This window comes from Neoarius graeffei, chromosome 11, assembly GCF_027579695.1.
Source record: "Neoarius graeffei isolate fNeoGra1 chromosome 11, fNeoGra1.pri, whole genome shotgun sequence".
In the NCBI taxonomy this organism is placed as follows: Eukaryota; Metazoa; Chordata; class Actinopteri; order Siluriformes; family Ariidae; genus Neoarius; species Neoarius graeffei.
This window is the reverse complement of record NC_083579.1, coordinates 45,856,371-45,883,391: the sequence shown is the minus strand read 5'-3', so window position 1 is coordinate 45,883,391 and position 27,021 is coordinate 45,856,371. Positions and strand designations below refer to the sequence as shown.

Sequence of the window (27,021 nt, the reverse complement as noted above, 5' to 3'; positions counted from 1 at the left end):
TCACAACAGCCAAGACAAGCTGGCTTTTATTGCAACTAAATGAAAATATGTGCACATAATAACAGCTAAAGCCATACAGCAAAGAATATTTGAGCCTTTTAGGAGGAGCTAATAGAAATACAAATCTACCCTGTGTATAAATACAGCATAGTTTTATAGTTTTGATTCCATATAAAAGCATTTAACATGTAACAGTATATAACAGCAATGCACATTTTGTTTGAAGAACAATATCAAAAATACCCCACCCAAATATAATAAATATACAGATAAGTACTTTGATACAAAAAATTAGCTGATAATTGAGTTAGAAAACTGTTTTAAAAAACCTGATGCTATACAGTTTGTAGTTTAAAAAGACTCCAAACAGGATGACTGATAAACAAAATTTAAGAGAAAGCAATGATCCATGGACACTGAATAAACTATTGATAGTCTAAACATAATACTATTAACTTGGCATTATGAATCCAAAACCTCTTACATGTGTTGCATGGTAGTTCTGGTTCTGTGTTAGTAATTTATCATGCTCTGTTGGAAAATTTTACTCTTGTTGGGGGAGTTTTAGGCATTTTTGATCAGGGAAAACACTAGTATCTGACTAGTGTCTACCTGTAACAAATTATTTATTATGATCCCTCATCTCTTAACTTTATTAGTTAACCAGCACCAGAAACAGCAGCAAAAATCTGCATGAAATCGACATGGAATTCATGTTGCTCTGTTTGTTTTTCCAACAGGGGCATTAAGTCAAACAAACAAACAAACAAAAAATGTCCTTGTTTGTATCCAGAACAAGAACTTTCTGCTGTGATATGCAAAAATTACAGAATTCACTTTAAGGACATCTTATCTGTTTTTGGATGAAACTGTAATGAATCCCCACACATGTGTATATAGATACATAATCTGCACTTATCCACCCATACATACACAAGCAACACTGGTGACACAGTACCTCATTGAGCTGCTCAGCATGGGGTTATGCTGTACACACGAAATACTGCTCAGTGTTTATGTATAAATACAGAAACCAGTGAGAATGCCCTAAATTCCCTCTAACAGCAACAATACCGCATTTACTGTATGGATTCAGCTCTCAGCTCTGAAGATCAGGATCTCCAGTGCTGTTGCATCTAAAGCTCTATAACACCAATAAAATATTAAGAGGGAATCTGATTTTCTCAGATTCTCAGTCTATTCAAAACTACAAATATTTGCTTTTTTTACATTCCACAAAAAAAAAAAAAACCACATATGGCTCAAAACTTCAGAAGTTATATAATAAAGGCATGTATATTCCCCCCTCCATTTTCATTTCACACATTGCATAGTTTGGTATAAACTTCACATGTCACAAGTGATGCACGCAACAAATAGGATTTGGGGAGATTAGAGGAGAAAATCTTAGTCTTAGCTACATGTAGGAAACCACAGACAAGAAGTGCATGGAAGGCCTGAGGTACCCCCAAGGCCATGGATGCAGACAGAGGCATGTAAACAAGTCCATATTGGGGAAGGAGGCCATTCAAATCTCAGTGAGAGTGAGCTTTACCATTCCACCAATCTCCTCCATCTGGATCTGAAAGGTGTCCTCATTAGAGTAATGCTTGATAATATTATCGTCCATGTTGACCAGGATCCTGTCAAAATGACACAGTTTTTTTTTAGTGGATGGTGCAGTGCTCAAATGGTCATGGATTAGAGTGAGTTTACCCTTACCTTTACCAAAATACAAAAAAAGCTTACCCTTTTTTGCACTTCTTATAGACCTTCCCCAGTTTATCAAGAGGAACCTCATACTTCTCTGAAATCTGAAAGAGAAGATAGAAGGTTGAATTATTTTTCACAAATATTACCACAATAAGTAATCCATATCAGGTATTGCTCTTCCTTATGAAGGAACAGCTGAAAACATGTGACCCTTCTGCAGAGATTTAATGGAACATTTGTAAGCAGAAGCAAATGGGTGCGTTGCCAAGTCGTATCATAGGTCGACTTATTTTAAAGGGGGCTTAGCGTAGCGAATTCACCACCCCTCCCTCCCTGCCCACCACCCGTCTGTCATTCTACTCTCCACATTCCCAAAGTCCATGCCAGTGTAATGTGCGTCTACAATGTCATCATTCACATGTATGCACACACACAGCACACTGTAAAAAATGATTTGTTGTTTTAACTTAAAAAAGTGAATACCCAAGCTGCCTTAAAATTTTGAGTTCATTGAAATTAATATAGTAAGTTAACACAATCTATCTATATATCTATATATATCTACAGTATATCTATATATGTGTTTGTGTGTGTGTGTGTGTGTGTGTGTGTGTGTGTGTGTGTGTGTGTGTGTGTGTGTGTAATACACACCAAAAATTGGAAGCATGCTATTCCTAACAGTTCTGGCCTATCTGCATGCTTTGCTACAGCCATCTGTGTGCCCTTTTACCTACATTCCTTCTCCTAAACATCATACACACATTCCCCATCTACTGGACTTCACATTAGCCATGACAGGCCCCTTTTAGTGTGCATTTGGCTCATTGTTGAGTCAGGACATTGAGGTTTTGGCTATCTTTTGATTGTTTGGTGCTGATATCTATGAGGGCACTGACAGGCTTAGACTTCACCACTGAGTCCAACACCTTGATTAGTGAGGTATAAATGAATGCATGTTGGTCATACCCTTGTGCCTGCCTGGACTCTTGGGAACTGGTTAGCATATTATTCTACTGTACTGTGGTCTATACTGTGGCTTTAGATGGATTACATAAGAACTGTGAAAGAGGAAGGAAAAAGCAGCCTATGCATGCAATTTTCTGTTCTATCATTTCTGCTGATTCATTTGATAGATGAGAGGAGGCATGAGACTAGGATATTGTTTCCTAACGTGGACCCTGAATTCTCCCAGAAAAAAAAAATTACTTTCCCAGGCATTCACTGTACTTGGTTTTCTGGTACAGGTGTATTAGGTGCACAGAGAAGAGAAAAATGTGACTGCCTGAGAGCCTCAGTGGCCAGTTCAGGAAGCACTACACTCACTGCTTCCACCAGTCCTTTCAGTGTAGGAGTCTTCAGCATGAGGGCATCGAAAACCTCCTCACTCTCCTTCCGCACGTACAACAAAACTGGAAGGGCCAGAGAAATGTGGTTAATTCTGGTTTCACACGCATACACCAATCAATCAATCAATCAATCAATCAATCAATCAATCAATCAATCAATCAATCAATCAATCCACTTTCTCTGACAGTCTCAAAACTGAGATCAGAGCTACACAGGAATAAAAACAACAAACCCATTTACCAGCAGAAAAAAAAAAAAAAAGTCAACATAATCTGTTTTGCAAAAGCTTCATGTGACCTGGGGAGAGCATTTGATCTGTCCTGTGTGTCCTTGGCTCTAGTGACTCTGAACCTCACATACTGTTCCCTTCAGTTAGGGATGCTGCCATAACCACAAGACTCACACCATTTTCCTAGGGTCTGTAGAAGGAGTGGGCAGAATTCTGGAGTGGGAGGTATATTTGAGTGAGTGGAGTAAAAGTAGACGCAGCAGTAGATGCAGTGTGGCTCACAGTAGAGTATTAGAGCAGGGAATTACACAAAGCACTGTTGATTTTGGTGCAAAGCCAGTCCAAACACGTACTCACCTGCACACCATGCCACAGCAAAATAAATGCTAACTGTCCCTACCAATGTAGGTCATAGGTTATGCAAAACATAGTTATAGGTTTGCTAATGTGTACTTAACATCCCACCACTGTTCTGCACTGGGTGCAAAGGAAAACAAGAAAAAAAAACCCTGTATGTTGCTCATAAAATACACAAGGGAATAAGATGCAAGTGTGTGATTGGAGGAGGAGATGGGTGGTTTTATGTAATGAAGCACCTTGAAGGAAAGTCCCACTGAGACTCTACCATGGTGACAAAAGCAGTCTGTTACTAAACCAGCACACTCATTTCTGTCTCTACACTCCTATCTCATGCACACAAATACAAACAATAGCTGGTACAGAAAAGTGGTGCACAAACATAAAAAGTAGACAACACAGCGAAATAATGTTGCACACCTCTCTTTTGTTCATCCACCTTGGCCAACTTATTAGGAGGAGAGCCAAACTCGTCTTCTGAGTAGGGTAATCTTTTCATCCCTGAGCTGAAAGAGAAAGAGAGACAGGTTGAGCACGTGTGTGGTTCTTAGAAAAGTGCATTAGCCTTTGATCCAAAATAATCCCAATCTGTGTTCTTGACATTCCTGGTATTTCCTGGACTTGGCCAAAGTTTGACTTTTGCCCCATAGTACACAATAATCCAGCACACAGAGCCAGAGTTGCTTCATTCATTCATTCATTCATTCATTCATTCATTCATTTGTCTTTAGTAACTGTTTATCCTGGTCAGGGTCATGGTGGATCCGAAACCAACGCATCGCAAGTTAGATGTCAGTCCATCGCACTGCACCATGCACACACTCATTCAAAAACCCATTCACACCTAGTGGAATTTACCATAGCTAATACACCTACTGGCATGTTTTTAGGAGATAGGAGGAAACATATAAATTAGCAATATATCAAATGCAAACCTACCCATCTTCTGCATCATCAGACGAGAAGGGCTGAAAGAAGAGGAGAAAAAACAATGAAGGAAATATTTAATTACTCAAACTGTTCAGTGCAACAGTCTGTTAACAGACTTGCAACACACTAAACTGATATCTATTTGCTGAATAGAGCCTATGATGACTCTGAAATTCTTAATGGATGTGTTATTTTTATAATTGTCTACTAATGGTGCGTTCATGTGCTATGGGAATTATGGTAAATACCAAACACCGACATGGAACGCACACATGAACGCCCCCTCTTGTGGTATTTTCCACTGGGCAACTCGTAGAAAATTTTGATACACGAGTTGCCGAGATGAGATGAACTTTAACCTTTTCAACATGGCGGCGAGCGGTACAAGACTAGCTTATGAACCAAGAAAGAAGTGGTTTTCACCTACGGAAAGCTGACTCTCACCTTTAAACGAGTCATGTTATGTATATTATATTATTATAATATGTATATTATAGCCTAATACAAAATATTCTGTGGCTGTCCAAAGAACGCCAACAATGATCTAGATACTGGCTACTCTCATTGTGGCTACAGCCAAATTTCCAAAAACTGCGTGGCATTCAATGTGTTAAGAAAATCTCTACTTGTCATGATCAGGAAATATTCAGCATTTTTTGACAACTCATATTCCTGCTGCAGCTGATGAACAAGGCAATCTATAATTGTTTTAGCCAAATAACAGGCCTGATTCTGAATCTGGTCCACCATCTTTAATTTGTCAACAACAAAAGCATGTGAACACAACACACTGGTAAATACCACTTCCCAACTGGAAAATATCATCTTCCCATAGCACATGAATGCAGCATAAGTACACACTGTTCATACTTCAATTTTGTAACCCAAGGACAAAACTTCAAAGAATGTGTTTAAGTCAGTGAACAACATGTACAGATCATAAGTCACACTGCAGAATTTCATAGCATGTGAAAACACATTGTCCTCTTCCCTATCCTTGGTGTGTGTGTGCGCTTTATTAACTTCTATGTGACTAAACCCAGAATAGGTTATGTGAGTTAGCACTGGATCTGCACCAAGACTGTGTGCTAAAACAAATGTTTTTTCTGTGTAATTCAGAACAGTAAATAGTCAGAAGGTTTATTTTTGGATTTATACTGCTCAAGGGGTCAGGACTAGACCTGCTGGTGTGCAGCCACTAAAAAGGTCAAAGGTCTTTTTCAGGGACACTTCTCACCTGTGAGCCAATGGAAAGCTATAAACATGACATCAGCAATAGCGTTTAATAGAAATTGCATCTAAGTTATGGAGTATGTCTCAGGTTTCAAACAAGACATCTCCTCTATCGTCTCCTGTTAACATTTGAGTACTCAAAGGATTTTTCTATGTCATTTGATTTCTTAATGTACCAGAAAAAATGGCTACCTGTAAAAAAAATCAGACACGTTTTAGTTAGGACCTGTGGAAACTTTCCTTGCCATATCTATCAGAGTCCAACATGATAACAGCCAAAACTGTGCCATAAAGAGCTTGGTTCATTGAGAGAGCATGCTGTTTGCACATGTTAGCCAAGCACAGCTCTGTGGTCATGCTGACCTGACACTTGGTTTGTTATCTCTAGGATAGGTTGTGGGAAATTTTAGTGCTAGCATGCAAAACACTTCAACCAGGCTTTTTCTCCCCCCAGTACAGAGAAACAGACGCTATTGGTCATGTAAAATGTCATGTTCTCATATAAGTCTGCTTTTAATGAAATTGATCAGTTCTGTTAATTAGTTTAAACTGTATGTGTACACTTGGGATTATTTGCTACTACATGTAGGGGAAAAAATCTTACAAGAAAAGCTTACAAGACGTCTCATTGACACAACCTCAGTTGTTCATTCAGTATTGTGAGCTCAGATGCTTTATGTGCAACTAAGATTTTGTGTGGAGCTCTGGTTATAAGAGACTATCTTACGACATGTGAAACTAGCTAGGCTTTTAGGGGCACCAACAGCTTTAGTTAATTGTATACCAGGAGCCAGGATGCCAGACATAACAGGTACTTTTAAGGTCTTAGGCAAGCATATGTTTTCAAAGTTGGTTATTCATGTAGGAGCTGACGATATACGCCTTTGTCAGTCTGAGGTTATGAACAGTAACTTTGTAGAGATGTTTAAATTAGCAAAAAGGCAATGTCTGATGCTGTAATATGCTCTGGCACCATCTCAGTGTGGCGTGGCGATGTAGCTTACAGCAGGTAATGGTCGCTAAACTGCTGGTTGTCCACGTGGTGCTTGGAAAACAATGTGGGCTTTGTAGATAATTGGAATAGTTTTGAGGGCAAAGCTGGCTTGTTAGGGCAGGACAGTATCCATCCTACTCGGAAAGGTGCTGCTCTCATTTCTTGCAGTATAACCCCTAGTCTCCGAACAGGAATAGTTAATTTGTGGTAATCTAGAGCCAAGGCCAGGGAGCAGACAAACAGGCTAAACAGACTGTCTGCTAGTTGCACAGAGTCATCACTCAGGTTCCACTATATCAAGACTGTGTCTGTTCCCTGAGCTATACAAAAAAAGTAGAGCTACTTAGAGAGTTTGTTCTATTCACCTAATTAACATAAAATTAGATCATTCTGAATGCACAGCCACTGACAGCACCTTTGATCTCAAAGAAAGAAAGCACAACTTTATTCATCACACACTCGTGAAATTCCTCTCTGCATTTAACACATCTGAAGCAGTGAACACACACATGCACACACACATGAGCAATGAGCACACACACATACCCAGAGCAGTGGGCAGCCATGCTAACAGCACCTGGGGAACAGTTGGGAGTTAGGTGCCTCGCTCAAGGGCACCTCAGCCCCAAGGCTGTCCCATATTAACCTAACTGCATGTCTTTGAACTGTGGGGGAAACCGGAGTACCTGGAGGAAACCCACACAGACACAGGGAGAGCATGCAAACTCCACACAGAAAGGCCCCTGCCGGCCGCTGGGCTCGAACCCAGAACCTTCTTGCTGTGAAGCAACCGTGCTAACCACTTACACCACCGTGCTGCTCAAGGTAGGATTATTAAATATTAGATCTCCATCTAAAGCGCTAATTGTTAATGACATTATCATTGATCCGTAGTTTAAAGTACTGTGTTTACCAGAAACGTGGATTAAACAAAATAAATATGTAGCATTAAATAAAGCTAGTCCTCCTGGATACAGTTATATACACCAGCCTCGTCTAACTGGCAGAGAAGGTGTCGCAGTTATTTATAATGATTATCTAGGCGTCACACAAAAGTCTGGTCATAAATTCAATGCATTTGAAGTTCTTTATGCTCACTTAACATATGTAGCCACAAAAAAATAACTCTTCCCAGTTGATTCCACTAATTATTATTTACGCACCCCTGGGCCATATTCTAAATTTCTTTCTGAATTTGCAAATTTCATCTCGAACGTCGTTGTTTCTTTAGACAAAGCCTTAGTTGCTGGAGATTTTAATATTCACTTTAATAACCCGAAAGACCCTCTACAAACAGCATTCCTGTCCATTCTATGTTCAGTAGGGGTTAATCAGAATGTCATAGGAACCACTCATAATGGTGGTCACACTCTTGATCTAATACTAATATTCAGATTAAATATAGAAAATATAGTCACACTTCCACAGTCTGAAGCTACTTCAGATCATTATCTCATCTCATTCATAATATGTCTTAACAATAATGCATGCACCTTGCCACACTACTGCGTTAAATGTACATTCATATCAACTACTGGACAATGTGTTATAAATAGTCTCCCAGAGTTATCAACTTTGAATGGATCAGAGTCAGACCCCACAGAAATTGATCAGGCAACTGAATGCTTAGAGTCAACGTTCCACTATACTTTAGATAATGTAGGTCCACTTAAAAGAAAAATAATTAGAGAGAAAAAATGAACACCCTGGTATAACAATTACACTCGCACCTTAAAACAGACCACTCAAAAATTAGAATGTAAATGGTGTCACAGAAAATCACTTGTATTCCAGTTAGCATGGAAGGAGAGCCTCCTGAAGTATAGAAAAGGTCTTAGTGCTGCTGGAGCAACGCACCTCTCCACCCTAATATAGGATAACAAAAATAACCCTAGATTCTTATTTAATGCTGTGGCAAAATTAACTAGGAATAAGACCACCGCAGAAACATATACACCTTCAATATGTAGTAGCAACGACTTCATGAATTTACCGGTATTTCAATGACAAAATTTAAAATATCAGGCAAATTTTTTTTTCCAAACTATTAACTTAAAACCAGACAATTTGATAAGTAACACTTTAGAGAACAATATAACTGTATCAGATCAGACATTAGAATGTTTTACTTCCCTTAGAGAAACTGAATTAACTTCACGGATTTCCTCATCAAAATCTTCAACTTGTGTACTAGAACCCTTACCGACACAACTCTTCAAATATGTAATACCAGAAGCAATCAAACCTCTTCTAAAAATAATCAGTTCTTCCCTTAGCATTGGCTATGTGCTCAAATCCTTTAAACTAGCAGTTATCAAACCCCTGATTAAAAAACCTGACCTTGACCCCTTTCAATTATAGGCCAATATCAACAAACCAATATCAATCTTGGCCTTTATCTCCAAGATTATAGAAAAAGCTGTGGCACAGCAGTTATGCTCATATCTACATAGGAATAAGATCCATGAAATGTATCAGTCAGGATTTAGACCTCATCACAGCACAGAGACAGCACTAGTTAAATTAGTAAATGACCTACTACTGGCCTCTGATCAGGGCTGTGACTACTTGCTTGTGTTGCTTGACCTTAGTACAGCTTCTGACACCACTGATCATACAATTCTCCTGGATAGACTAGAAAATGTTGTGGGAGTTAAGAGAAAGGCCCTCTCCTGGCTCAAGTCTTATTTAACTGATCACTATCAGTTTGTTGATGTAAATGGTGATTTTTCTAGACATACTGAGGTAATGTTTGGTGTTCCACAAGGTTCTATCTTAGGCCCACTGCTTTTTTTTTCTGTATATATGCTACCTCTGGGTAATATTATTTGTAAGCATGGTATTAGTTTCCACTGTTATGCTGATAACACACAGTTGGATGTTTCAGCAAAGCCAGATGAGAGACACAACCTCAATAAAATTGAGGAATGTGTGAAGGACATTAGACACCGGATGCTTATGAACTTTCTTCTGCTTAATTCTGACAAGACAGAAGAACTTGTACTAGGACCACATACAGCTAGAAGTAAGTTTTCTGATTACACAGTAACTCTGGATGGCCTTTCTGTTTCTTCATGTGCAGCAGTAAAAGACCTCGGGGTGATCATTGACTCCAGTCTTTCATTTGAAGCTCATGTAGATAATATTACAAGGATACCTTTCTTTCATCATAGAAATATTGCTAAGATAAGAAATATGTTACTACATGATGCAGAAAAACTAGTTCATACTTTTGTTACCTCTCGGTTGGATTATTATAATGCCTTACTGTCTGGATGTTCCAAGAAGTGCATAAACAAGCTCCAGTTAGTCCAAAATGCAGCAGTAAGAGTCCTTACTAGAACTAGAAGATATAACCACATCGCCCCTATCTTATCTACAGAGTATTGGCTCCCAATCAAATTTCACCTTGATTATAAAATATGACTATTGACCTTTAAAGCACTGAATGGTCTCACGCCACAGTACCTTAGTGAACTTCTGGTCTTTTATGACCCACCACGCCGACTTAGATCAAAAAGTGTAGGCTATTTGTTGGTACCTCAAATAGTGAAGGCTACAGCAGGGGGCAGAGCCTTTTCTTACAAAGCCCCACAATTATAAAACAGCCATCCAAGTAGTGTTTGGGACTCAGACACAGTCTCAGTGTTTAGGTCTATTCTGAAAACATATCTGTTTCGTCAAACCTTTTGTTAATCACTTTTATTATGTAAAGGGGCAGATCTGTAGGGTTCTCAGGCATAGAGTGTTTTGGTAAACTGGCGTTCACTTGGGATCATTGACGGTGGAGTGGTTGGCTGCTTTATGTCCCAGGACTCCCTCATGTCTGTGTTACCTTCTGGCTCTCCCTTTTAGTTATGCTGTCATAGGTCTTGCCGGAGTCCCCGCTTGCACTCAGCACAAAATGTATGCTGTTCTTAATCATTAGGCAACAATGAGCATATCTAACAATTTGTGGTTTTCGCCTGCCTCTCTCTCTCTCTCTCTCTCGGTGTTGAGTCACAGATGCAAATCCTGAGAGACCAGTGATACTGGCCTCACCTGCTCTTTGGACCTGCCCAACCCATTTTAATGCCCTACTTCTGGCTAAGGTTCTCATCACTTCACTCCTGCGAGGATGGTCCCATATGGGCAGTCTAAGGCTATGTTTACATTAGACCGTATCTGTCTCGTTTTCTTCGCGGATGCACTGTCCGTTTACATTAAACCGCCTGGAAACGCCGGGAAACGGGAATCCGCCAGCGTCCACGTATTCAATCCAGATTGTGTCAGCTCCGGTGCTGTGTAAACATTCAGAATACGCAGATACGCTGTGCTGAGCTCTAGCTGGCGTCTCATTGGACAACGTCACTGTGACCTCCACCTTCCTTATTCGCTGGCGTTGGTCATGTGACGCGACTGCTGAAAAACGGCGCGGACTTCCGCCTTGTATCACCTTTCATTAAAGAGTATAAAAGTATGAAAATACTGCAAATACTGATGCAAATACTGCCCATTGTGTAGTTATGATTGTCTTTAGGCTTGCCATCCTTCCACTTGCAAGTGGTAAGTGATATGCACTGGGATCACACACACAGCGGCTCAGTCCCGAATCACAGCTTGTTCACTTCACTCGCGTGCTCTGTGAGCTGCGCAAGGCCGGAGTGCGCACCCTCCAGAGGGCACTCGCTGTTCAGGGCGGAGTGATTTGGAGCGCAGGATGCCTGCGGAGCCGAGCGTATCCGTGTATTGGTATTGCTGTGTGCACGCAAATCGTGTATTGGTGTTGCTGTGTGCACACTAATCGTTTTAAAAACGTTAATCTGATGATCCGCTGATACGGTCTAATGTAAACATGGGCTAAAGATACAATTAGAAGACAGCTCTGGACACTCACAGTTTTGCTATGATGGCTTAGGACAACAATTGCCATGATAACTCTAGGACTGCAGTTGTCATAAACAGTCTTGCACTCAAGTCACCATCAATGAACAGTTGATAACTTCAACAAAGTAGACTTCATGTTAATACTATAATGAATTTCCTGGTTACACAATTGCACTTTTTGACCCTATAGGATACACTTATTGGCGAGTTATTTATAATCTTGCGATCTGTTATCACCCAAATGAGGCTGGGTTCCCTTTTGAGTCTGGTTCCTCTCAAGGTTTCTTCCTCATATCGTCTCAGAGAGTTTTTCCTTGCCACAATCACCTCAGGCTTGCTCATTCAGGATAAATTTATTAGGGTTACATTTATAAGTTCATATTTTTCAAATCTTTATTTTTTGATAAAGTTGCATTGCAACAATGTCTACTGTTAAAAGTACAATACAAATAAATTGATTTGACTTGATGTGTACTGCTCATACACATCATGTGTACGATGACCATATATTTTTATGCAGTAATAGTACAATGGCGCTTGAAAGTTTGTGAACCCTTTAGAACTTTCTATATTTCTGCATAAATATGGCCTAAAACATCATCAGATTTTCACACAAGTCCTAAAAGTAGATAAAGAGAACCCAGTTAAACAAATGAGACAAAAATATTATACTTGGTCATTTATTTATTGAGGAAAATGATCCAATATTACAATATTACATATCTGTGAGTGGCAAAAGTATATGAACCTCTAGGATTAGCAGTTAATTTGAAGGTGAAATTAGAGTCAGGTATTTTCAATCAATGGGATGACAATCAGGTGTGAGTGGGCACCCTGCTTTATTTAAAGAACAGGGATCTATCAAAGTCTGATCTTCACAACACATGTTTGTGGAAGTGTATCATGGCACGAACAAAGGAGATTTCTGAGGACCTCAGAAAAAGTGCTGTTGATGCTCATCAGGCTGGGAAAGGTTACAAAACCATCTCTAAAGAGTTTGGACTCCACCAATCCACAGTCAGACAGACTGTGTACAAATGGAGGAAACTCAAGACCATTGTTACCCTCCCCAGAGGTGGTCGACCAACAAAGATCACTCCAAGAGCAAGGTGTGTAATAGTCAGCGAGGTCACAAAGGACCCCAGGGTAACTTCTAAGCAACTGAAGGCCTTGCTCACATTGGCTAATGTCAGTGTTCATGAGTCCACCATCAGGAGAACACTGAACAACAATGGTGTGCACGGCAGGGTTGCAAGGAGAAAACCACTGCTCTCCAAAAAGAACATTACTGCTCATCTGAAGTTTGCTAAAGATCACGTGGACAAGCCAGAAGGCTATTGGAAAAATATTTTGTGGACGGATGAGACCAAAATAGAACTTTTTGGTTTAAATGAGAAGTGTTATGTTTGGAGAAAGGAAAACACTGCATTCCAGCATAAGAACCTTACCCCACCTGTGAAACATGGTGGTGGCAGCATCATGGTTTGGGCTTATTTTGCTGCATCTGGGCCAGGACAGCTTGCCATCATTGATGGAACAATGAATTCTGAATTATATCCACGAATTCTAAAAGAAAATGTCAGGACATCTGTCCATGAACTGAATCTCAAGAGAAGGTGGGTCATGCAGCAAGGCAATGACCCTAAGCACACAAGTTGTTCTACCAAAGAATGGTTATAGAAGAATAAAGTTAATGTTTTGGAATGGCCAAGTCAAAGTCCTGACCTTAATCCAATCGAAATGTTGTGGAAGGAACAGAAGTGAGCAGTTCATGTGAGGAAACCCACCAACATCCCAAAGTTGAATCTGTTCTGTACGGAGGAATGGGCTAAAATTCCTCCAAGCTGGTGTGCAGGACTGATCAACAGTTATCAGAAACGTTTAGCTGCAGTTATTGCTGCACAAGGGGGTCACACCAGATACTGAAAGCAAAGGTTCACATACTTTTGCCACTCACAGATATGTAATATTGGATCATTTTCCTCAATAAATAAATGAGCAAGTATAATATTTTTGTCTCATTTGTTTAACTGGGTTCTCTTTATCTACTTTTAGGACTTGTGTGAAAATCTGATGTGTTAGGTCCTATTTATGCAGAAATATAGAAAATTCTAAAGGGTTCACAAACTTTCACAAACTTTCAAGCACCACTGTAAATAGCTTTGAGCAACACTACTTTTGGGAAGAATATGAAACAGGAAGTTACTCACATGGCGCTGGAAATTTGCAAAGTGAATGTCTGGGATGAAGAGGATGGGCTGAGTGTCCAGGTCTGTCATCATCTTAAAGACAGTGATATCACTACGCTTGTGTATCAGAGGCATTTTGGCATCCACATCTAGAAAATAGCCACATACATATACAAACATCAGAGGCTTTTTCTTTTGCTAAAAGTGCAAAATAAATAAATAAATACATACATACAATTTAAAAAATCACAAGTTCATCGTCATTTATAACTAACCATCTACCTACCCCTACTAGTTATTGTGTATTATATTATGTGATAATTATTCATTTTCTTATTAGCAAACATAGAAACATGAAGTAATGCAGTCCACACTCACAAGAAGCCAGGTTGGGGTTCACCTCGGGACATTTGCTCTTCCTGCGTGACTGCTTGCGCTCTTCATCACGGATCTTCCTCTCTGCACCCTTGTCACAGAACACCTTGATCTGGCAGTAGGCACGGTGAATAGGCTTGTTGCTGCGGTTGTTGTAACTGTACGTGTCGATCTGCAGATTCAATGGGAGACCCTTTACACCCTTCTGAGAAGAAAAGTCTGTGCTCAGGCAGTTGACCGAGATGAAGATCTAAAAAGTTGGAGAAGGAAAAGAGCCATGTAAAAGACTTCTCCAGCTGATAGTATACAGTACATTATGACTGTGGTGATCATGAAACTTTTGAAGCAATATACCATAAATTGGGTACATTGTTTACAGTTGGGTATTTAGAGCACACTTCTAAACCCCAAACATAATGCAGTCCATCATTTATTCAAGAATTAATTTTTAATTATATTACCTTTTGTTTTAAATGTTATGTACAGGATGTTATAATCACATGCTATAAATACTTATAACTGTTTCATAAGTGAACCAGATCACAGGTACAGAAGCAATAAGTTGATGTATGTCTCCCCCTTTGGGCTCAGATGAAATAATGCTTGATTTCTTACAGCTAAATATAAAACAAGATATATTTACAGCAGCAAACAGAACTATCTTAAATGCCTTTCTCAGAGAGCCATACATCATAATATTAATGGGAAAAAATAGTTATAATAATATATATATTATTCCTTTCTAATTTGACAAATACTTAACACAACTATATGATTATTAATTATATAATTTCTTAAAATAATAAGAAATAACTTATTAATGCAAAATTATAATACAGAATGTTCAAGACTAAGCAAGATAAAATAGAAATTTTTAACTGGCACCTTGAAATCAGCGCGTTATTTTATTACATGCTGTTTCACAAATGTCCACTAGGAGGCACAAGAGGCTTGAATATCTATATTCTTTCTCCATCATCAAGTTTGTTTCCTAGCTGCTTTGTGTCTGTACACAGGTCTATTTCAGTTGACAGAACAAAGAGCGACATTTCGTTATTAATTACTGTACAAAGTGATATCATAATTCATGTTTTCTCTACTTCTTATGAACAGCAAATAAAAATGAACTACAGAGTGAATATCGCCACCTCTCATTTCATTTTTCTCATCTTTGCACACACACATAGCAAACAGAGAGCACTCCAGAGCACACAGATGAATATCCTATGACCGCCCGCATACCTTGTGATCTACATCCTGGTTTTCAGCACAGCACACAAGACTGCATTTCGGCATGACTCATTACAGTAACGTTAGCCTATGCATTAACCTACAACACAACTGATGGCAGATTTCAGATGAGAAAGGAAACCGGGCCACTGACCATTTAGGGCTGAAAAGAAGCTAAATTGGTCAATGGAGGTGGATTGAAAAAGTCAAGCTGCCACTTGATGAGTGACATGTTGTACCAGACTTGTCTTGATATACTCGTTGAACTGGATTCCATAAATTGTCACTGGTAGGGTTTAGGTCTTGGCTCCTTGACTTTCCTTTACATTTCCTCATTCCTCTTTGGGCAGAGCTGCGTCTCACCCAAACATTTCCTCTGAGCGCATCACCTTTGCATACAATAGGACTGACAGATGAAATGAGCTGAGAACTCATTCTTAATAACTAACATGTGATCACACCCAAACACATGCACATATCTTTACTCTGTCACACAACAAGTATTTATCTTTGTCTTACCAAACAGGATTTTTTTTAACTTTTCATTATTCTTTCACTATAAGAAAGAGGGTCCAGAATTAGTTGAAATGAGAACACACTTAAAACCAAATCAAATTGTAAGCCATGGAAACTCCCTGATTAGCACTTCCTTGCTCATATTCACTCCTAATTACACCTTTCAAACCAGGAGAAACAGAGCACTTGTTTTGTTTTGCCTGAATGACAACCATTGTTTGAGTAATCACAATGTGCCCAACACTGCACTGTCTATTTTGAGTATAAATCTCTTCCACTGGCCTACTTTTCGAAAGGTCAAGTTTATTTTAAGAGGCAAGGAAGGTCAGTTTAACACTAATATGGCAACAAAATGGTTCAATAAAGACTACAAACTTTACTGCACCATAAACCTTTGACAAACTATTAGTCTGTAACCTGAACTAACAAACTAATGTCTAATCTGCCTACAGATCTCAAACTGATGCGATGCCACATAACAAATGGACAGAACAAGCACAGAAACAAGTACATGCATTCTTGCTCTACTCTTATTACGAACGCTTGATTCAAACTATTTTTAAAAAGTAAAGCTCACGCAGTTAAGGTTCTTCCTACTGAAATAACAATGAAGAAATTCTTAAGCAACATTTGGTCAAATTCAAATGTTCAGTCACAACTCATGGCTCTTAAGTGAAACCTGATTTTGTTACTTCTTGGACTTTCAACTGAAGCTGAAAGCGCGATGACAGTGTTTTCTGAAGCCTACCTTTGCCTCCTCGTTGATGTCCCATGTGAAGGAGATAGAGTTGTAGGAGATCTCTTCGATATTGCTGATGGTATTAAAGCTTTCTTTGTAGTCAGCTGTGGACAGAAGGAAATGCTGAAGTGAGCACTAAGGGACCCGGGGAAGAGAGGAAAGGTTGAGGTTGTGGAAGAAAATATGAAATGACATGAAAAGGTGCTGAGGATTTACACAATGAAGACGACAAGAAAAAAAACAGCCACCACTGGTTTTGTGAGTTATTAATATAAGGCAGGTAAAACAGGACCAGCTCCCTATGGTTCATATGTTCTTGATTTTTTTTTCAACAGACTGCATAATTTCACTGACCAACAATAAGAGCACCAAAAACCTGTCATCTCTGAGACAGCCCATCACTGCAGCTCATTTATGACGCGATTACTAAATGCCACTTATATCTATCAACTTTATCCAGCCCTCCAAGTATGGAAAAAACATTGACATTGCCACTAAATATAAAAATATTGAAAATGTCCAATCAGATTTAACATCCATTGGTGGTTGGAAGCTAGTTTTATTTGGATACCAACAGATTCAGGAGTAAGAGGCTGTATTGTCATCTTTGTTGTGTGTTGAACTGAGTTACCAGACTAACTTCAAGCTCTCCTTTTCCAGGTCGATTCAGACTGTTTACCATGTTGCATTGTTTACCTGCTGCCCCCATTCATTGGAGCACGGTTTGTAGATGGTAAACAAACAGGATCATTAAGCTCTTTCTACCTCCACCCCCTTTCTCCCCCACCCACTTCCACTGTAATATGGCTCTCATCTTTGATCTATAGAGCATTCTCTGAGACTGTAAGGCAAAATCACCTAAAAGCCTTAGTTAGTATTTGTTCAAACAAGCTTTGAACATATAATTATGTTATTACTCTATAGTAATCTCTAATGCATACCTTATCGTCTTATACTAGTATAAGAAACCTGTGTTATGTGTTTTGAAAAATTGGCAACACCCTTTACTTTTATATATAACGATCATTAGCACAAACTGCTGAAAAAGTTAGTGCTGGCTAAAACAGAAAGGTGTCAGCATTAACTTTTTTCAGCAGTTTGTGCTACAGTAGCGCTTCTGTGGGATTGGACCATATTGAGGTATTTCACCTGACGTCACAGGGTCACGTGACGCCCCGGTGTCCGCCATTTTGAACGTCAAGCTAGCTAATGTCAACAACAGTAGCTGGTATGTTACTGTAGCAATGTTTACGTTCAGTCATTTGGATGACTGTTAAAACCTTTCAGTCTCAAGTTTTTCCTTTACTGGATTTACTAGTTTACTGAGCTAGCACGCCGGCCGCCGGCAGGCTAGCGCGCGCTAGCTCCCAGCTTGCCCGAGCGCGCTAGCTCAGTAAACTAGTAAATCCAGTAAAGGAAAAACTTGAAACTGAAAGGTTTTAACAGTCATCCAAATGACTGAATGTAAACATTGCTACAGTAACATACCAGATAAGATGCTGTTAGCACTAGCTAATGTCAACAACTAGTTGCTAATACACTGCTACAACTACACCGACCCTAATAATACAGTTCTTGGTCATTGCCTGATAACAGCAAATTTATAACAGGCCATGTCTCAACAGACTAAGAAGTTATTTCAATGACATTTAATAACATTTTGTTTATCCTGAGGACCGAAAGTAAATGAAAATGTGAACAAACCTTAGCTGTAATAAGATGGCGACCACCGGCTCCAGGGACGACCCGCTGATGTAGGCATGTTACCCAGCCTGACACAAAATATTTGTAGGTATCCAAACTCTTATACGTTTTCAGATCAATACCTGTGTATGGCGATGGGTTTTTAACGACATAGGTATACAGATCATGTGGGCCGAAGTCAGGTAAAGACGAGGGCTTCGTGTACTTCCGTACGTCAGTGAACAATCCTGGTGGAAGCAGGTAAACGTCGTTCTCTAAGCCTGCTAACTTCAATTTTTGCAAATACCTCTCCCTCTGCTCACCCTGTAAATGCCCTACGTCGCTGGATAGTGAAGGTGTTTTCTGCATCTCGCTCCTTTTTCTTTTATGTTTTTCGTTTGTCGCCTTCCTCGCATTCAAACTGATTCGAGCCGTACCGTCCAAAATGGCAGCATCACATGACTTGGTCACGTGGGTGAAATACCTCAATAGGCTAGCCTTCATGCCCCATGCGAATCAGTGAGCCTTGGCCGCCCATGACCCTGTCGCCAGTTCACCAGTTGTCCTTCCTTGGACCACTTTTGGTAGGTACTAACCACTGCATACCGGGAACACCCCACAAGATGTGCCATTTTGGAGCTGACCCAGTCATCCATCCCTTTGGATCCATTTGGCCCTTGTCAAAGTTGATCCTTACACTTGCCCATTTTTCCTGCTTCCAACACATCAACTTCAAGAACTGACTGTTCTCTTGCTGCCTAATATATCCCACCCCTTGACAGGTGCTATTTTCATGAGAAAATCAATGTCATTCACTTCACCTGTCAGTAGTCATGATGTTATGGCTGATCGGTGTATATATAAAGGATATTACACAGTGGTGCGAAGATATGAAGTTTATCTTCGAGTGGTGAATGGATATATTATGAGTGAGTGAAGCAAATGAACGATATATTTTTCAACACGAGAAGATAAACTTCATATCTGTGCGCCATTGTGTAATAGCTTTATATGATATGGAAACATCCACAAAAAAAACCCTTAATTAAAATAATTTTAATTTTGAACCAGTTCACCATTTTGATAACATGCGTCTAGTCAGTGCGAAAACACTGGGAGTGACGTCATCGGAGTGAAATGTTGGAAAATACTGTATATCACTCAGATCCATGATGTATTTCACATGACAAATGCAAGTTTTTCAACACAAGAAGATAAACTTCATATCTTCAAGCCAACGTGTGATTTTCTTTTTATTATATAGAGTCTATATTATAGACACATTCACAAACAAAAAGTACCCAAATTTATCAAAACAATTAATTGAGTTCCTCTCGAGTGACATAGAGAGATTAATGTCATGGTTTTGGTTCTCCATGTCCTGGATGTAGCTCGTATGAAAACACCAGTAAAACACTCATGTCCATAGCAAAAAGGGAATTGTATATTGAAACAGGCACAAAAAGTGTGTTTCTTGGCCCACCTTATTGAATCACTGTTTTTATATTGTCCTGAATAGAGAATCATGGTCTTTACTTGTGTCTCATGAAGTCTACAGTTGCACTGATTTTCCTAGCACAGGTGATGGGGCCTGAGTCATGAAGAAAACATGGTCTGTGAGAGTATCTGAAACCCCTCACCTATGTCGATGCATCTCTGTTTGGCCGTGTGTTGTCTAGAGTGCCAATACTTCCAGTGCTTGAGCTGGTCATCCCTGCATTTCTCCTCACCGAACACTACCATCACAACACTCTGTAAAAACAATGTATGGTGCAAATTATATATGTTCATGACACATGTTTAAGTTACCATACAAATATGCCCGCGCACACACACACACACGCACGCACACACACACATATTCTTGTACTTCTATCTTTGTGGGGACACTCATTGATATAATGCATATCCTAGCCCCTGATTCTAACCTTAACCATCACAACTACATGCCTAATGCCAACCCTTACCCGAACCCTGACCTAAACCTAATCCTAACTTGAACCGTAAAACTAAGCCTTAACCCTCAAACAGCACTTTGAAGGAGTGAGGACCAGCCAAAATACCCTCACTTCCAAGAAATGCCCTACACACACACACACACGCACACACATATACGTACCCTGACTTTGCAGATGGGGTGGTGAAGGACTTTGCTGTTGTCTGTTTCCTTTAGAGTGATAGGGTAGAACTGGCCCTTATTGAGGTATGTCATTGTGCCATCACCTGACTTCTGCCTGAGGGACTTTGATGCTTCCAGTGTGTACTCAAAATTATTACTGGTAAACAAAAACAAAATCATGGCTTCTATGAAATTAAGCTACAATGAAATTCCACTTGTAAGCAGTTAAACCCAGAACAATTTTCATTCTGTTTACTGATATATGAAAATTAATGTACTGTATATTCACTGTTACTGAAGGTTGACAGTAACAAGAGGACTGTCCTAGCTATTTGCTTGCAAGCTTTAATCAGAACACCACATAATTTGGGATTCATCTCAACACAGTTGTCTGACATAATCTGTTTACTCCCAAGAGGGCTTCTCTGGAGTGAGGCAGTGAGTATGGCTTACCCTGACACAGTGTCAAAGGTGGGATAGTCCTCTTGTGCAATGGAGCCCATCCGTAAGTGGAGATCCCCTGGGAACGAGAACACCTGTGGAGCACAAAAGAGTGTCCGAAAGGGACTGGCTTCAGTGCAAACAGCCATGCCATGGCCTTGCTTGCATCCAGCCAAAGCATGCAACCACAGGGCAAACAAAAAGAGAGCTTCCCCCTGTGCTATCTGTGCGTGCAGGGTTTTGTTGGGCATTCTAAAATAATCCCCCGCCCCTCTACAACCTAGGTTTTAATACAGACTAGGAGAGAGTTTAAAAAAGAGAGAGAGAGAGAGAGAGAGAGAGAGAGAGAGAGAGAAGGCCCTGGCTTTTGTGCAGCAGGAAAACACAGCACTTTATTGTGCCAGCGAGACAATGGCATAATGACATGCTAGCCGCTCTTCTGGCTATGTTCAAATAACATTACAAGCAGTACACCGCCAGGCTCTGGAGTTTGCTGTAAAGGTGATATTATATGTGGATTGGGGTAGGGGGCTTAGTGTGAGAACTGAAGAACCCAGATTAAGGTAGTGAGAGAAGGAAACAATAAGTGACTGAAGGAATAAAGGGAACATAAACCTACCTCCTGAACCCCATCCTTGAAGGGCTCAGGGAAAGTAGAGTCTGGTGTACGGGGCTGTGTGTTGGGGCTGAACTGACTGTGGGCAAGCTGACGCTCGAATGCCACTGCATGACTCTCAGGCTCAGAACAGTGCGGGTTGGGCACAGTGACAGAGAAAGCATGCGATGGCTCCTCAGTCTTTACAGGGTAACTGGGCATAGCAGCGATGGACACAGTGACTGTAGTGTCAGGTGAGGGGAACAGCGCTCTCTTGTCCTGCACCGGGTGGTTCCCAGGGAGCACGATGTTCAACGGGACTCCCTTCAGAACCTGGATCCTGTTGTCAGCCGATGCCATTGAGGCCTCTGGGAGAGGAGCCATGAGGTTCCTGCTGAAGAGAAACACAGACGTCACACAACAGCAAAGATAACAAAAGGGTCGTCCATAACCACTGCTTTGAACAAGAACACGTCACCTTTTGTTGGGATCCACATCAGAGCCTAGGATGTCAGCCTTTGGCTGGGATATTGTCCTCTTTTCCCGTGGCACCTGGGGAAGGCAAACACAGCCTCTGTCAACCTGAACTACACATTACTTTATCTTTATAGATGACCTGTTATTTAATCCAGTGGACATACAGTGCATTCACTGCCACAGCTTCTGTATTAGTGAGCTGCATTTAAAATGTCACTACAGAATGTCAAATTAAATTTCATAGTTCTAATCAGTCTTATTAATGTCCAAGCAATTCTATAAACAAACTAAAAAAATAAACTACTAAATATATACATACATAAGTTTGCTTTACATTATCATCTCAGAATTTCAGGACATTGTAGATATCTACAGTTGTCTGTTGCAGTTGAAATTACTGAGTAAAACTTCTCCATGTTTTCTTCAGATCACAGTATCTGCCCAACTTCTGCCCTGACATATCCCAAGTTTCAACATCAGACATCATCAGGATCAGTTACTTGCCAATATATTAGAAGTATATAGCTTCTCAGAATGAATGCTGTCCAGGTATTAGGTTTTGCCATTTGGGTACTGATGAATTCCTTTATATAGCAAAAAAAAAAAAGCTGATAATAGAATCAAATAAACCCTAAGTGTGTTGAAATATGAGCCCAGGCCTGTTACCTTGTAATAGTCATAAAGAAGGCCCAGAGCAGCAGCACTGTCCTCATCTCCATTAATACTCATCATGGCCTTGGTGGCAGCTGTAAGCGGGTTCTCCAGGAAGGACTTCCATGCTTCATCTTCACTGGTGAAGGCACGACGCTGGCTGTAGGCTGGATCATTCTGTAGCACCAGCACTGCCCGCTTACTGTGAGAGATACAGATTTGGATGAGAGAGAGAAACAGCACTACTAGTGAACTGTAGAAGTATGTACAAAAAGAAACAATTGTGTAAAAAAAATGGCTAAAGAGAAACCAGTCAAAAACCTTAAAGAATAACAAAAGCCTTGTGTAACTGAAGAAGTTATACCGGCTTGGTTGTGCAACGGTGAAATGACAAGTGACAAATGAAGGTACATCTTGTACATAAAGCAGCCAAAGATCTTCAGTATAATGGCGAGCTAAGGTAAACCCATCTGAAAGTAGAACAAATCTCAGTAGTTTCCTGTCTGACAAGATGCTTTACTGGCTTTTCCAGTAAGACTGACAAAGATCGCAGTTCCTCTTTGGGTGGCTCTCAAGAATCTGCCTTGACATTACAGACTCTTTTACCATTGCCCATTATAAAGGTCTATTGTTTTAATGAGGAAAAAAAAAGATCTCTGATTTCTTCTTACTCTTCAACATCCTTCTTCAACATTTGTAGCTATCATTTACCGGGAGGTATTTTCTGCAGCTGACAGATATATTTTTCTAATGATGTGTATTACTTAGACCTAACTAGAACGAGACAGTATGTGCTTTAAACTGGGTGTAGTCATTCGTACATTGTGAAGGAAGGAGATTACAAATGACACCTTCAAACAGTAAAGACACTACAGTTTTGTTTTTTCTTAAAAATGAACTTGGAAAGATAAAGGTCTGTTCAGACCAAAGTACACCAAACAGTTTTAGTAAGTTCAATAGTTCAGTAATAATCACTCACATTTAGAAAGAAGTATATGACTGCATGTTCTTGAAAGACTTCATTGATGCCATTCTGAAGTGACAAGGTTTTGATTCACAAAGCCAATATTATAATGCATAGCCATGGAAACACTGACGCGTCCTTATAGGATAATTGTTGACGCAACATGGATTAGCAGAAATCTGATAACTAATTGTGCTATTCTTTAACCCCTTCCTGCTCCAGCCCTATTTGATTTTAACACTGCAACCTGAGAGATCCGTTATCCCGGGACAATAAAAACCTGAGTGGGAATGTAATCCCGCTACTAAAAACAAGAGGGCTGATCATGCACGAAATGGGTAATGATAGACTTTACACCGTATCCTGACTATATCCCGGTGGAGAAAGAAAAATGAAAAAAAAGTTTCTGCTGGAATTCTAAGGCAACGTCCTCAACCACTTTATTGCACCTATGACATTTCAAAAATTGCCTCATACGCAAAAGAAAGAAAAAGCACAACTTTATTCATCACACACTTGTGAAATTCCTCTCTGCATTTAACCCATCTGAAGCAGTGAACACACACACATACGTGAGCACACACCCATACATACCCAGAGCAGTGGGCAGCCATGCTAACAGCGCCTGGGGAGCAGTTGGGAGTTAGGTGCCTTGCTCAAGGGCACTTCAGCCCAAGGCCATCCCATATTAACCTAACCACATGTCTTTGGGGGAAACCCACGCGGAGGACATACAAACTCCACACAGAAAGGCCCCTGCTGGCTGCTGGGCTCGAACCCAGAACCTTCTTGCTGTGAGGTGACCGTACTAACCACTTACACCACCGTGCCGCCCCAAATAGGATGTAGGTCTATTATTGCCAACATAAACTCATATCTCATTATCTCTAGCCGCTTTATCCTTCTACAGGGTCGCAGGCAAGCTGGAGCCTATCCCAGCTGACTACAGGCGAAAGGCGGGGTACACCCTGGACAAGTCGACAGGTCATCACAGGGCCGATAGACACAGACAGCCATTCACACTCACATTCACACCTACGGTCAATTTAGAGTCACCAGTTAACCTAACCTGCATGTCTTTGGACTGTGGGGGAAACCGGAGCACCCGGAGGAAACCCACGCAGACACGGGGAGAACATGCAAACTCCGCACAGAAAGGCCCTCGCCGGCCACGGGGCTCGAACCCGGACCTTCTTGCTGTGAGGCGACAACGCTAACCACTACACCACCGTGCCACCGCCAACATAAACTGCTAGGCTTTTTTTTTTTGCCAGCTGCTGTTACGTTGCCTTAATTGTAGTAAGAGACAGTACATGCAGGAGGTCATTCAAGGGCTTAGAAACAGAGGGAAGAAATTATTACAGAAAGTGCAGAACAAACTTTGACATTACAGTTCTGACGATTTATTTAAAATTGGTTTAACATCTATGTTTTGTTCGTACAGTTAGTGAATCTCATTAATACCTTTGTTAAATATATATACACTACCATTCAAAGGTTTGGGGTCACCCAGACAATTTTGTGTTTTCCATGAAAAGTCACACTTTTATTTACCACCATAAGTTGTAAAATGAATAGAAAATATAGTCAAGACATTTTTCTGGCCATTTTGAGCATTTAATCAACCCCACAAATGTGATGCTCCAGAAACTCAATCTGCTCAAAGGAAGGTCAGTTTTATAGCTTCTCTAAAGAGCTCAACTGTTTTCAGCTGTGCTAACATGATTGTACAAGGGTTTTCTAATCATCCATTAGCCTTCTGAGGCAATGAGCAAACACATTGTACCATTAGAACACTGGAGTGAGAGTTGCTGGAAATGGGCCTCTATACACCTATGGAGATATTGCACCAAAAACCAGACATTTGCAGCTAGAATAGTCATTTACGACATTAGCAATGTATAGAGTGGATTTCTGATTAGTTTAAAGTGATCTTCATTGAAAAGAACAGTGCTTTTCTTTCAAAAATAAGGAAATTTCAAAGTGACCCCAAACTTTTGAACGGTAGTGTATATATAAAAACTGTTTTAAACCAAAATGTCACATGCCCTCAGATAGACATGCTCTGCTGTGAATACTTGTTGTGTTGCAAAACCCCAACAAGCAAAAATCTTCCTGACGGTTTGCTCTTCAGTCCTGTTTAGATTTTCGACTTTTTTTTAAAAAAAAAAAACAATTTGCAAAAGAGCTAAACAATTTGTTGCTGAGGGGAAACAGCCAACGCCTAAAAGGTGTACGATTTCACTAGAGTCAACAGACTCTCCGTCATTACACTCAAAAATTAAAAAGAAAAAACACCCACAGCAGGTTTAAAAAAAACAACAACAACAAAAAAAAAAAAAAAACAGCCGTTTGTAATTACATTCAAATTACATTTCAGGGAGTTACTCGCCATTAATGTCGTGAAAAATTAGCAGAAATTTCCTTCAGTGAGTCAAAACCTGTCAAAGATTAGAAGGGCGGGGGGGATAGTTTCAAACATGTCTCAAGCTGGTTTAAAATAGTTATTACAACTGAAAACTAAAATAAGGAAATTTCAAAGTGACCCCAAACTTTTGAACGGTAGTATATATAAAAACTGTGTTAAACCAAAATGTCACATGCCCTCAGATAGACATGCTCTGCTGTGAATACTTGTGTTGCAAAACCCCAACAAGCAAAACCCCAACAAGCAAAAAAAATATATAGTTAGCTAACTAGTTACCTTAATTTTCTTGAGTTCACTGAGGCTAAAGGCTACTGAATTAGCACAAACACGGGCTATGAGAAGAGCGAGCACGGTGAGACGGCAGCGCGCGCGGAAAGCTCGCGCGGCAGGTGCAGTACACCTGTGTGTGTGCGTGCGTGCGAGTGAGAGAGAGAGAGAGAGAGAGAGAGCGCGAGCGAGCGGCGCGCGGGTCTCAACACGACAGGTGGAACAGAGCCGAAATTCTGCGCGCGCGACTCATTCCCACACGCTGAGCTCGCGCACTTCTCAGCACAGCTCGCGACCTAAAACATAATGACCTCGAACCTTTCAGGAAAAAAAAAGCGTCTATTAAAATTAAAGAAAAATGTTCATAAAAACATTTCTGTGATAAATAAATAAATTTCAGTCTAGTCAAGTTTCTCTTGACAGCTGCTCCAAATGAGTACTGTCCTGTAACGGACTTCAGCTTGTCACTGCACACACACACACACACTCTCTCTCTCTCTCTCTCTCTCTTACTTGTCATGATCCTGTGACATCTCGTTTTGGTCGGACTGGACTTTCTAGTCGGTACTGTATATCCGACCCGTCTTCTTCCAGCAGAGGAAAGAGAGAATGAGGGCTATACCTTTGCGGCTGTCGGCGAGAGAACGGGTTTTGTTAGCTTTTCTTGCTTTTTGGGAT

At 40.3% G+C, this 27,021-nt stretch overlaps 1 protein-coding gene across 4 annotated transcripts; it reads right to left on the bottom strand.

Moving 5' to 3' along the window:
- Positions 1 to 27,021, bottom strand: grhl1 (grainyhead-like transcription factor 1). 4 transcript variants are annotated; one of them, XM_060934013.1, is made up of 15 exons: positions 26,857 to 27,021; positions 22,700 to 22,886; positions 22,035 to 22,108; positions 21,581 to 21,950; positions 20,974 to 21,056; positions 20,521 to 20,677; positions 20,042 to 20,153; positions 16,728 to 16,822; positions 14,237 to 14,483; positions 13,880 to 14,007; positions 4,586 to 4,614; positions 4,067 to 4,152; positions 3,037 to 3,122; positions 1,750 to 1,814; positions 1 to 1,643 (listed from the first exon to the last, which is right to left on the bottom strand). In XM_060934013.1, exons 1-15 carry the CDS (start codon positions 26,874 to 26,876, stop codon positions 1,529 to 1,531), a joined length of 1,854 nt encoding a protein of 617 aa, XP_060789996.1. In that variant the 5' UTR covers positions 26,877 to 27,021; the 3' UTR covers positions 1 to 1,528. The 4 variants fall into 4 exon arrangements, with proteins under 4 accessions (XP_060789996.1, XP_060789997.1, XP_060789998.1 ...); XM_060934014.1 differs by having other exon boundaries at positions 21,581 to 21,947; XM_060934015.1 differs by lacking the exon at positions 26,857 to 27,021 and adding an exon at positions 26,353 to 26,816.

Coding starts and splice junctions, on each gene's coding strand:
- grhl1 (XM_060934013.1), bottom strand. CDS start 26,876: ATGTCACAGGATCATGACAA. Junction 4,615..13,879: donor TTGCAAATTTCCAGCGCCAT/GTGAGTAACTTC, acceptor CTCTTCTTTCAG/CCCTTCTCGTCTGATGATGC. Junction 3,123..4,066: donor GGTGGATGAACAAAAGAGAG/GTGTGCAACATT, acceptor TGGCCCTTCCAG/TTTTGTTGTACGTGCGGAAG.